Below are 13123 nucleotides of genomic sequence, written 5' to 3' on the forward strand. Positions count from 1 at the left end.
AGCTCATAGCGCGCCACTGAGTGGCGCGCTACGAGCTTGTAGGTCTGCTATTTTTGAAAGATCGTTAAAATGTGCCTCAAATCTTTCAGAAAATTGTCATGATTTAGAAGACATTTTTTTAAATGTCGACGTCAGGCCTGAATGGGTTAAAGTAAATATTCAATGTGTCCATTCAGGACACAGCTAACAGCTAACTGGCTATCTGCATTTTGGAGGATTCAATCATTAAAGTGTATTTTGTTACTTGCTTGACTAGTACTTTGTTGACGGGGTTACCTCAAGGGGTCTGTAGCCCCCCCCCCCTCACAACGCATGTTGAGCTTGTTGATCACTTATTTTCACAGAATGTTTGCTTAACCCATTTTACTGAAAAACGTATGTTATATCAGTAGTTCATGTCAAGGACCCTCAGAATTATGTGAACCCCAGAAGCAAAGATTGAGTTTAAAATGTTGGCTTTCAAAATATATATAAATTAAAAAATAGCTACAAGCTCATACTATGAGCTGCAATATCTGCAATGTTTTAATAGGCAACCAATGTGATATAGAGATAAAATCTACACAGATGCTTTCCCGCTTTTAATGGGAAATATGTCCAGAATAGGAACATACAGTTAATTCATACCTTTTTGATTACTTTTGTCCCCTCAGGGCTGCCCTAGCGGTGACCTCTGCCCTCTATGACAGCGTGGACGACGCCCTCCACAGCCTCGTCCGCGTGTCCAATCAGAGAGGTCGTGACCTGGAAGCGCTCGGCCGATTGGCCGGGTTGGTGGACAAACTGGAAAAGGTAACAAACAAAACTCGGTCTCCATTTTGGCTGTGCCCATAAAGACCTATTCATACCCCAGTTTTCCGTGATGAGGTGACCGCCGCTATCACCGAAAACTACAACATGACGTCACTGAGCTGCGGTGGTCACCCAGACTCGCTCCGGCCGGGCAGCCCAGAAGGAGGCGGTGCCCTTCCACCACTGTGATGGACTATGAACGGCGCCATCAAAACCACCGTTTAGATGAAGAGGTGACCACCGAAAAGGTGGCCACCTCTTCACCTAAAACTGGAGTATGAATAGGCCTTAAGGGTCCATTTACTTCCCATTTGTTCACTGTCAGAGTTAAATTGACACTGAGGGGGGCGCCCGCTGGCCTAGTGGTCCAGGCGCATGTCATAGGCTCTGGCCGAGTCACGTTCATGCCGCCCTTTGCTGCATGTATCTCCCCATCTCCCACTCCCTCTTTCCTTTCAATATTCACTTGTATTTATCAATAAAGGCAGAAAAGCCAAAAACAAATCTTAAAAATAATAATAATAAAAAAATAAAAATAAATTGACACTGAGGATTTTACAGTGTAGATTGAGGTCCCACAGATACAGTGTATGGTATCAATTGGATTAATGCATATCAATCATACCTTGAAATTAAACAGGTTGAGAATCACTGCTTTACAGCAGTGCTATCACTGCTTACAGGCCTTAATTGACCCCCCAAAATAATCATAATTGAACCGGAGACCGATCGCCCACCCTGACAAGAACTTGGAATGTAGAAGTTGATTTTGTTTGACTCGGTTCCACAGGACAATGTTTTACCAGTTTTTAATAGTATAGTTTGTTGATTACTTTTGATGCAGTAATGGTCTTTTGATTTAGATATTAAAAAGGTTTTATATGTCCTTAAATTGACACTTCACTGTCATCTGACCCACTGGTTGAGAATATATATTTGGCTCATCTCTCTCTCTCTCTCTCTCACTCTCTCTCTCTCTCTCTCTCCTCAGTGTGACAAGGAGATTGAGCAGGTACAAGCTCAGCTAGATGACTACAAGGACCCTCCGCTGTCCCTCAGCAGACTGTCACTGAAGCAGCAGAGGTTCAAGACCTTCAGAGAGACAGCCAACGTGAGTTTGTAAACCTCATCAGTTTTAAGCAGGCACGTAAGTCCCCTAACCTCATATCAGTCTTAATCGGCCACTTAAGTCAGTTTCACTTCCGTGTGTCCTAATCACAGCCAGTATAGGTTGAATGTTGATCACATTCGAAGCGGGTGGTGTAGGCATGTGGATTGCCTGTAATATTATTCTGTTTTGACACACCAGTGACCAACATTACACATCTGTGGTTGAATTGTAGGAATACAATACTGGCCATTGCTGGTTAAGAGCAAACACATCCCTGGATAAATTAAGAGAAAGGCAGACACTTTGGGGACACCGGTCTACGACATAATATAGGGATTGAAGGGGTTAACCTATATATTATATACTTATTATTTGACTGTAGTCACCCAGGGCTCTATTATATCTCGAGCTCAATTTACAAGCTCACACGGCAGATTGTAAAATTGTGCGCAAGCTACAGTATTTTCTCAAATTTTGCCTCTTTCTTAATTTGACACATTTTTGTTTTAGGTCTTAAAAGTCCTTACATTGTCACTTTACTGTCCTCTGGGGACCCCTTCAGGTCCCGACCCACAGGTTGAGAACCACTGCTCTAGCCAATGTTCCCCTCCAGAACAAGGACACTAGGGTTCAAGAGGTTAAAACCTCCTGAGCCCCAATCCCCCGCCGGCGGGGGCAGAGGCTGTCCACCTCATGAACAGCTCTCAGCGGGTAAATGGGGCTGGTCAAGGTCTTAGGTTCCAACTCCGATATTTTAGATTTTCTCTCCTGGACCCCCCTGGGATTTAAGAGGTGTTGTTTGCCTATAATGGGTGCGTATCTTTGCAGGAGCTGCACAGTGAGACCCTGTCAGTGCTCAGTGACCTGGAGGCCTGGTGTGACTTGGACTGGACGGGCCTCGGTGAGGTGCAGATCAAACTGCCCCCGGTCAGGGAGAGACTCAGGGACATGTCCCACTGTCTGTCCGACTGCTGGACCACACTGGACAACACACAGAGGCTGCTGTCCACGCTCACCGAGGTAAAAATGCACTGGCAACACTTTAACAGTTAACGGCCCCGGGCTATACCGCTAAACTGGGCATATCACATAAACATTCCCCATTTGTTAAGTGGAACTGGCGCTATTTAGCGGCTGCACAAATGGATTATCACACCCGTTGTGTCAAACATCTGATGAGTTGGGGACAAATCTGACCACTGTTTTTCCTCTCTTTTTCCTGTGAAGCACTGTGAACCACACTTGTCTGAATTGTGCTATATAAATAAAGATTGACTGATTGATTGATTGATTGGTTAGTTGACTCCAGGACCTCCCTGCGTGAGGCTGCGTCAGACGCAACAGGGCTAGCCTGTCTCATGATGACGAGGTCGGTATGCAACTCAAACGGATTTGGCAGAAGCGGACATTGATTGCACCGCTCTGGTTCCGCCTTATGGTTGTTTATGTGGAATTTGCTAAAACATTTAAAAACATAATTTATGCCCAGTCACTGTAATGCACCTGAGTGGTTCCTTTATACTAGGACCAAGTTTAAACTGAGAATTGAATACACTGAATATCAATACGAAGCAACAGAAAAACCCGTTATTTCAATGGTAGCGGGTGGAGAGAGAGGATTTTTGTCCAAGAAACGGCAACCAATGGGTGTGAAGAGGGGCACAACCACGGGCAGGACTTAACAAAGGGTCAGATACAGGTGGCAACTGGCACTGCAGGTCTATACCAGCAGGGGGAGCCACAATCACACAATGTAGGTTAAACTACAACATCAAATAATTTAATATGAAATAAATGAATAAATGATCATATCACACGCATTTCTTTTAATACATAAATTAGATCCACTTCATAAGAAACAAGTAAATGAAATGTTCTCATTCAACACATTGTGAATGAGAGTATCAAGGGATTGTCAATGTGTCTAATTCAATAGGCCTCCAAATGGAGGAGGATTCGCTCTGTTACCACTTCGTCTGTGTGACTGTGTCTCAACACCCATATTAGTTGCCATTGTTCTCTAAAGATGTGGTTTTGACTATTGAAATTCCTCGCCACCGATGATCTATCTCATCATGATTATGAATGGAACACTTACTGATTCTAAATGAAGCAATAAGCCTCAAGAGGCTGTGGTTTACTGTGGATATTAGAACAGCTAAAGTTATGCATGATGACGTGGTTACACTGAGTGGCAGCATTCTTTCCAAGAACGGAATGTGTATACAAACACACACACAATGTATACAAACACACAGGAACGCCTGCATGCGTGCACACACGCACACGCACACACACACACACACACCGCACATATACACCATATAATAATAATGCAGAATTTATATAGGCCTACTTGTGCATAATTATTATTACACCTGCGCACACACAGAAGAGGCAATTACAATTGAGGCATTTAGCAGCTGCTCTTATCTTAAGGGACTATTACCACACAAACGCACTGATATTTCACAATCACATTAAGAGCAGAGAGACCACCTCATCTCATATCTCTCTCTCTCTCTCTCTCTCTCTCTCTCTCTCTCAGGCCTCTCAGTGGTGCGACGCCGTCCATTCCACCACCTCCTCATTGTCCTCATTGTCCTCCTCGTTGACCTCCTCTTCCTCCTGCTCGTCCTCCTCCTCCCCCTCCCCTCTGGCCTCGCTCCCGCCCATCCCGCCGTCGCGCTTCCAGGACGCCCGCTCCCTGGCCATGGAGCTGGGCGGCGGCGCTCTGCTGGAGCTCTGGACGCAGACGGTGGAGCGCTACCAGCGCACCGTGGCCCAGGTCAAGCCCCGCCTGCTGCAGGCCGAGCGGGGGGGCCCGGGAGGGGGGGCCCCGGGGCCAGGCGCCGGGGGTCACCACCAGGTATAGGCCCGGCACCATTATTAGTTGCATATTTAGCGCAATTATTTGAGATAATACAGTTTAGTGTAACCGTCATGATAGTTCCCATGTTGAATAATGTTCATACATTTTCTAAGCTTTATTCCAAAAAGAGCAAGTTTGTAAGCTTGTAGATCTGCTATTTTCTTTAACCCTTTAAAAGCAGCACAGTGCTGCAAGCTTTTTTAAAACATTTTAGAAAAATCTTGAAAGTGTGATAACTACTGATTTAGAACAGGGGTTCCAACCCCTGGGTCGCGACCCCTCAGGGGGGTCACCAAATTATTTTGGGGGGTCCCCATGCAGTTAAAAAAAAACTGTTATAACTGCATGTCTGGAAATTGGAAATTTAGAGTTTCAGTATTTATTTATGATGTATTTTCTCAATTATTAAGGTTATTGTAGTGGTCAATTTGTATTGGGGGTGGGGATGGGGCGTCGAGACATGGCCAAAGCATTTCCGGGGGTCCCGAGCCAAAAATGTTGAGAACACCTGATTTAGAAGGCATTTGTAGAATCGGCCTCAGTTCTTAATGGGTTAAAAAAAAGTATAACATTATTAAATATGTCAGTAATTTCTTTGTATATTTCAGTTATTTATCATATCTGAATTTGCATTTTTTCATTAGGGACAGGTCAATTCTTTAAAGTGTAGCCCTGGAGAAAATGTATGTACCCTGGTATAAAATGCCATGACCTTCCATCTGAAAATCAATGACCTTTCCCAAGTGATAAAAGAAAAAAGATGAACCCTCCCTAGGGGTGTCAATCTCCATTGTTGAGATGCTGAATAGACTCTCTTTCTATCTCTGAGGGAGATTTGACTGGCTCGTTTTGCAGTGTGTTGATATCATTGTCTCATTGATTGACTATTTTCTGAATTCAAATTTGTATGACCCTCCATTGGACTCAAAGTAACATGTTTTGACCTTCCCTTGGACTGAGATTAGAAAGGCATAATATAACCCTCCCCTATTTTCCTCCAGGGGTACACTATTTAAAACTCGACCTGTCCCGTTTGCCTACAAGGCTGCAACGTTTATTTTTTATTTATTTTTTCATTATGTTCCATGTTCAATGCCCAAATCACAACTATTTGTGTGACAATAAATTGTCAACTTAGATGTTGTAACGGTGATCCAACCCTCTACCACCACCACCAGGGGAAGGCGGTGGTGACGCCCTCTGCCAGTAGCCTGTGGGACCTGATGGGCTCGGAAGGCGAGGGCGACTGGGGGGTGGGTGCGGGCGGAGGGGACGGCGGCCTCCAGTCCTGGGGGTCCCTGGCGTCACTGTTCCGCCCGCAGACCTGCTCCACGCTGAAGATCGGTGAGGAAGGGAAGGGAGGCGGCAAGAAGGACGGGGGCGTTGCTGGAGGAGGAGGAGGGAAGTTCCTGCAGAATCTGCTGAACCCGAACAAGAAGAGCGTGAGTTTGTTTCGGTTTACGTCAGTGGTTTTCAACCTTTTTTTTTATCAAGGCCCATTAATAGTTCGGCATTTGAGCCACTAACCACCTTTTGATGAGATTTGGCCTCTCGGACCAAAAACTAAAGAATATTTTGTCCATAATTCCATGCTGTATTGATGTGATTCCATTAGGAGAGATAACAGGCAAACGTTGATAAAAAAACATTTATTCTAATTGTGTAGACTTCTTGGACATCAACTAATGCAGATGTTTAACAGTAATTTAACTCTTGAGAGCATAAAATGAAACCAAATGGACCCGTAAATGTTACACTAATGTAACATGTTGTGTTGTAGATCAAATAAATGTAGTGGAGTCAAAGTACAATATTTGCCTCTGAGATGTAGTGGAGTAGAAGTAAAAGTATTGGAAATTCAAATACCTCAAAATTACAAAACAGTACAGTAGGCCTACTTAAGTCAATGTACTTAGTTACTGTACACCACTGCCCGCATGTCCAGGCTGGTTTAAGCCTCAGTTATACTTAGATGCGTGCCCGTGCTGTCCTCTGAAAATTGCATATCTACATGTTGCGCTGTGAGCGCGTGATGCGTTGTGAGCTTGTAGATCTGCTATTTTCAGCGTGCAACCAAGTGTAAAATCAGGAATCACGACGCCATCAAGGCCCGCCAAAATTCGTTTTCGTCGAGAACATGAAATTGAGATTTAGTCAAATAAAGTCTTATGATATTCAGTCGACTATAACTAGACGAAAACTAAAACATTTCAGGTGACTACACTAAAACTAAAAAGAAAATTCATTCAAAAGACTATGACTGACACTACATACAAAAAAAAATCTGTCGGAATTAACACTGGCCCCGTTTTCATCATCCATCCAGTCGACAGTCGAGGCCCCCCTGCCGCACAGCAAGCCCCCCCGGAAGCGTCATCCCAGCTTCGACCTCCAGGCTCTGCTGGCCCCCCGTCGGGGAAACAGCGCCGTCACCCCCAGATCCGCCACCACGGAGGCTCCGGCAGCGGGCGCTGCCGGCAGCCGCAACTCCCCCCTGTCCTGGCTGGGCCGCCGGGCGATGGCCGACCCGGTCGTTACGGCCAGCCTGGCCGCGGCCGTGCCCGGGTGGGGGGCAGGCGTTGCAGGAGGAGGGGTTGGAGTGTTGATCCGAGGCGTGGAGGTCAGCAGCAAGGAGGTGGTGGACCACACCAACTCCCCGCGCCAGCACGTGCTGATGGGCCGCGGGGACCGCGAGACGGGTGGAGAGAGAGGGGCTACCACTGGGCAGAGGTAAGGGTGAGGTGTGTGTGTGAGTGTGTGCGTGCACTGCATGTGTGTGTGTGCGTGAAATGTTCACGATTTATAAATAGGAGATCTACACGTTCATAGTGCGGCACTATGAGCTTGCATCGGCTATTTTTTAATAGCCAACGTATAAAATAATGCGTTTTAGTTCAAATCTAAAATGACACAGATGCTTTCCCGGTTTGAATGGGTTAACCCTGTTGTCCCTTTTTGGGCATGTTGTTGTAGCAGGCTTGTAGATCGGCTAATTCTGCTATTTTGGACAACCATAAAAGTGGTTATGTGCCTCGCGAGAAAATGAAACCTCAAATTAGACATTAAAGTTGGGTCGTAGTTGAAGATTTACGCATACATGCATGCAATGTAATAAGCAGCATTGTTGAGGGGCGCTAGCCCCTCCTATGCCCAACTTTGTGGGTCTGTGTGAACACAAACAGTGGCTGATGATTGGCTGATCACCCCATAGCGATGATTTGATTGGCTGAGCAAAGTACATATTGAAGATAAAAGTGAAGACGCCAAAAGTAATTGGCCGGAATGACATTTGTGATGATTTGATTGGCTGAGCACGGAATGTGATGTATGATGATGTCTAATGATGTATGATGATAAGAGTGCCCCTCACTTCACACGAGTGTGATTTTTATTTTAAACTAAAGCACTTTTTCTAGATGACATATTTATCACTATCACGATCACTATTTCCGTTTGGTGAATGAATGTAATGTAGAGCGTCACCACCACCACCCTTAGGACATGAATACCATCTGTAGAACACGGCTTCATTCACAAAACTGCACCACACATCTTTCCCTTGAATCTCTCTCCATTTCCTGCCTGTCCCTTCTCTCTCTCTCTTTCTCTCTCTGTGTGTGTGTGTGTGTGTGTGTGTGTGTGTGTGTGTGTGTGTGTGTGTGTGTGTGCGTGTGCGTGTGCGTGTGCGCGTGTGCGTGACTGTGCTTAGTGAGAGAGAGAGAGAGAGAGAAACACATTGGGAGTTGGCAGTCAGCCCCGAGATAAAGACCGATACCACACGGTATAAATGAAATCAGGGGGCCGAGCAGACGGAGATGAAAGAGACGTGTGATTGGTATCGTTTTAAGTCCATTTCAGACTCATTCTGTCAGACACTATGTGACCTCAGATACATCTGTCTGTCATTATGATCCACCATCTCCTCTACTGCTCCGGTTCACGTCCTCTTTTCCCGCTCTAGAGCTGCCCACAACTTTACATTATTTTCTTCTTTCGGTTACTTTTTTTTTCTTTTTTCTTTTTCTCGATTGATCTAATAATGGAGAAGCGAGAGGTGAACGAGAATTGTCTTTAACCCATTAAGACCTGAGGCCGATTCAACAAGTGCCTTCTAAAAAACAGTGAAAATATATATATATATATATATATATTAAGGGTGCACCGATGTATCGGCGGACAATCGGTAGGGGCTGGTATTCGCCTTGTTAACGCCTTGTTAACTGCGAACACCGGCGCATCGGTAAAACACTCGACTTTCACCGATGGTAATGGCCGATGGTCTGCTCTGCAGGCAAATCCGGTAATACACCCTTGTACGGAGATGTATAGAGCGGTTGCGTGTCGCTCAGTGCACTGAGTCTGAGTGCAGTGATATTCCTCCTCACCGCAGTTATATTGTCATGTTTTATATAGAGGGGGAAACATAGGCTAACACATTATAGGCTACACGTGTATGGGTAAGGGCACATCGATGTAACTGGTTTCAAATGAATCTATATTATATTTGATTGATTGTGCCAGCGGAGAGGTCCGCATCTCATTCTAACAGCATAGCTGCAGCACGGTTTATATACCATAGGATAAGTCAAGTCATGTGACGCATCACTGCCACAAATAGTCCTACAGCATTATCTAAAATGCACTTCCGTATACCTCACGGGCAGTTACTTGGATTCATTGCATGCATGAAACTTGCCTCCGAGAGAGAGGGAGGGAGAGAAAAAAGTAGAGAGCCGTGCACTGCGTGCAGGCAGAGACATCTAAATAGACACTGATTCAGTGTTTATTTCTTTAAACTTTTAATTTCATATCACACCATATGCACTTATTTATTTAACACTTTCAGGGCTTTAAATTGTTTAATCCAGGGTTCCACCGCGCGTAACCCGCTAAACCCGCTATTTGTTTAGTGCGTTTAATTCACCGTTTTAAAATAATTAAAAAGAAACAACGGATTTGTCCCGGACCTGGTGGCGAGGCCGTCGCGTTATGATGACGTGCACTGTGGTTTCGTTTCGCATTGTCATGGCCGCTGGTGCTTCTGATCATAACAAACCGCCGGATGTTCGTGGTTGAAAGCTGCAAATACTTCAGCGTATGCTCTAAAGGTAATAAAACAATCTCGGCAGCGTAGAATATTGGATTAAATAGCGAGGAACGCGGGTTACGCAGTAGAACTGTTAATTATTGTCCTGGCACAAAAGGGTGAATGAACAAAAAAAAAATATATAGGCATAAATATATACAAACATCGGTATCGGCCAAGAATTTCCACATCGGTGCACCCCTAATATATATTGTTGCTGTCGGGCAGAAACCTCCTATCTCGATGCTTTTCCTTTTTTGTCTTTTTTCGTAAAGTAATGCCCTACTTGATGTCACACAAAGGTATCAAAATGAGCAGATCTACACTGAGCTTGTCGATCTGCTTATTTTGCTATTTTGAATCCTACATTTGAATCCTGAAAAGTAACAGTTTCCAGGACATATGAGGTTTCCACCCTACGGAGACCATACAGTTGGGTGCCACCGATATTGTCCCTTATTATTTGACCCATTTAGGCCTGACCTCACCATTTTAAAAAATCCTTCTAAATCCTCCAGTTTTCTGAAATAAATATTTTCACGATTTTTCAAAAATAGCAGACCTACAAACACCAAAAGGGGTTCCCGCCCAAAATGGGTTAACTGTCCTTTTGCGCAGATCACGCAAACCTCAGCAAAAAGAAAAGGACAATATCGATGGCCTCCAACTGTATATATCTACAGTAAAAGGAATACAGAAAGATGCTTTCTTACTACTTTAGTTTTTTTTATAATAAACTAATTAAATTAACCGCTGCACTGCCAATACGAATTGCACCTCTCTTTCTTTCATCATTGCTTTCATCCCCATGTCTCATTCATGCTGCCTCCGCACTTCACTCGTCTCCCCATTCTGAACCTCTCTCTGTGTCAAATGTTTCATCGCTCCTGCTCTTCCTTTAGTCGTCCCCTCACATCCGTTGTCTCTCATCTCTGAGCCCCCCCCCCCCACACACACACACACACACAGACAACCCCCTCTCCTCCCTTTGGCCATTTGGCCCCCATTTCAACCCCTCTTGATCTCTCCTCCCAACTCCCTCTCCTCTTCCGAGAGCATCCGGGCAACCAGCAGGCAACAGTTTCTTCCATCAAACCACCGGAACTCTCATATAACTGCCCCCAAATTCAACATCAGAAGATGAATTGCACTTTGAATAGTACAACAAATTCTCACTCCTCAATAGTAACATAGTGACCCTCATGGAACAAATGTGACCAGACATCATACAGTACGTTTGACGTGACGGGGGTCCCCTTCGTGCCATTTGACACTGTCCCGATCACTTCCATGTACCAGGAATGCGGAAGTGCCGTTCTCAAGCCCAAGACGTAAAAGAGTGACGGCTCAGCTAAAAACAAAAACAGTTAAAACTACGGAGGTGCGGCCCAGGCCAGCCTATTGGTCCAGGCACCAGGCTGCTAATAGCGTGTCTTGGGTTCGACTCCCGATCCCGACGACATTTGCTGTCAGCTTACACTATCAAATAAAGGCAGAAAAAGCCCCAAAAATATCGGGTAGTTAAAAAACACTAAGAAGGTGCGCCGTCTAAAGCGAACTTGAGCCACGAGAGGCACCGCCGAGCGAGCCGCTAGTTGAGCGAGTCGATGCTCAGAACGTTGCGAAGTCTGCTTCAGCCGACTCTGTTCGAGTTACATCCCGATAGGGTGACTGAACTTCTCACCCTATCTCTAAGGGAGAGGCCGGCCACCCGCCTGAGAAAACTCATTTAGTCCGCTTGTAATAGGCGATCTTATCCTTTCGGTCATGGCCCTCACTTCATGACGGATACTTGACTCTTGAAGTCTGAAGATGCAAGTAGGCCGGGCGCAGCGCACGCTAGCGACCAGCAGCAATACGTTTGGTTTGATTTTCAAGCCTTATGAACTGCTGTAAAACCTTTTGCCCTTTTGGGACACTAATAAAATTGAACCTTGAACCTTGAACCTTGAACCTTGAACCTTGACCAAAGGTGGTCTCAGGTCTAAATGGGATAATGGAAGTGATCCTATCCTTCTTTCCTCCTCCAGTAAGCTATACCTGCTGTGGTGCCGGATGCTGAGCTCGGAGCGCCAGTACGTGGCCATCCTGAAGGGCGTGGAGGAGACCTACCTGCCCTTGCTGGAGCTCCCGGACACCCCGGCCGCCCTCAGGGGAAAGGCCGACGCCCTGTTCCCCAACTGGGCCGGCCTCGGCAGCTTCCACGCCCAGTACCTCCTCCCCGCCATGGAGGGCGCTCTCCTGCAGAGCCTGCTGCAACAGGACTGCTTCAGCAAATATGTGAGTCAGTTAAGTTGTGCGTGTGCGTGCGCACGTGTGCGTGGGGGGTGGGGGGTAATTAGATTAGTGATTCTATAATGGCTTTGTTAGTCCTATTATTATTGAAGCTATTGTATTATAATTGTATTGTCACAGATTTAACAACTTAATTGCCCATGTCCTTTTATTTTCTTCTCTTTTTCTCTTTTTTATACTTCTCACACACTATCTTCCAAACTCTTTCCACACACACACACACACACACACACACACAGAGGGAGCAGTTTCTTCAGTATCCCCACTATATCAGGACCAAACCAGAACTGGACTCTCCGCTGGTGACTCAGGCTGCTGAATACTTCAAGGTGAGAAAACAATGTGTCCGTACGTTATTTGTCCGTGGCAAGACTTGCCCTCGTCCATGGCAATTTATTTATTTATTTTTTACATAACATTATAATGTTCATATTCATCATAAGACCCAATTTCTGAGTGTCAGTCTACAGGTTTTCCTCCGAATATGTACTGTAAGACACTGATACACTAGTATGTATGGCAGTGGTTCTCAAACCAGTTTCATTTCAAGGACCCCTAGTTTGACATGCATTAGTCTACGGACCGCCATTTAATGTCATTTATATCTCTGGGACCCCCAATTTATATTGTAAAATCAATGTTAATTTAACTCTGAGAGTGTACAACTGTATTTGTACACTCTCTGAGTTACAGACCCATAAGGGTCCATTTGGTTCCTAACTATCCATCATAGCTGGGGAACCCCTCTCCCTCCCTCAACTCCCTGGACCCCACTTTGGGAACCACTGATGTGTGGTACATCATTCCACTAGGACAGTGGTTCTCAAACTTTTATTTATTTTCAAGGAACCCCTGAGAACCAGTGTTGTGTCAAGTCAAAAGTCAAATGTATAGCACATTTAAAAGCAACAGCGGTTGACCCAAAGTGCTTTCCAAAAGACAAGAGTAACACAAGATAGACCTATTC

The 13123-nt window shown here is 45.2% G+C and overlaps 1 protein-coding gene across 2 annotated transcripts in view; it reads left to right on the top strand.

Moving 5' to 3' along the window:
• arhgef40 (Rho guanine nucleotide exchange factor (GEF) 40) overlaps positions 1–13123 on the top strand; it is an 84728-nt gene that overhangs the window by 50634 nt on the left and 20971 nt on the right. The window contains exons 14-21 of one of the 2 annotated variants that reach the window (XM_079490408.1): positions 654–792; positions 1784–1903; positions 2732–2923; positions 4452–4772; positions 5954–6221; positions 7109–7505; positions 11892–12141; positions 12396–12485. In XM_079490408.1, coding sequence (XP_079346534.1) covers positions 654–792; positions 1784–1903; positions 2732–2923; positions 4452–4772; positions 5954–6221; positions 7109–7505; positions 11892–12141; positions 12396–12485 — 1777 coding nt within the window. Of the gene's footprint in view, positions 1–653; positions 793–1783; positions 1904–2731; positions 2924–4451; positions 4773–5953; positions 6222–7101; positions 7506–11891; positions 12142–12395; positions 12486–13123 lie in introns of both variants that reach the window. The other variant, XM_079490407.1, reaches the window with a different exon arrangement.

This window comes from Electrona antarctica (assembly GCF_951216825.1).
Source record: "Electrona antarctica genome assembly, chromosome: 21".
Taxonomy (NCBI): Eukaryota; Metazoa; Chordata; class Actinopteri; order Myctophiformes; family Myctophidae; genus Electrona; species Electrona antarctica.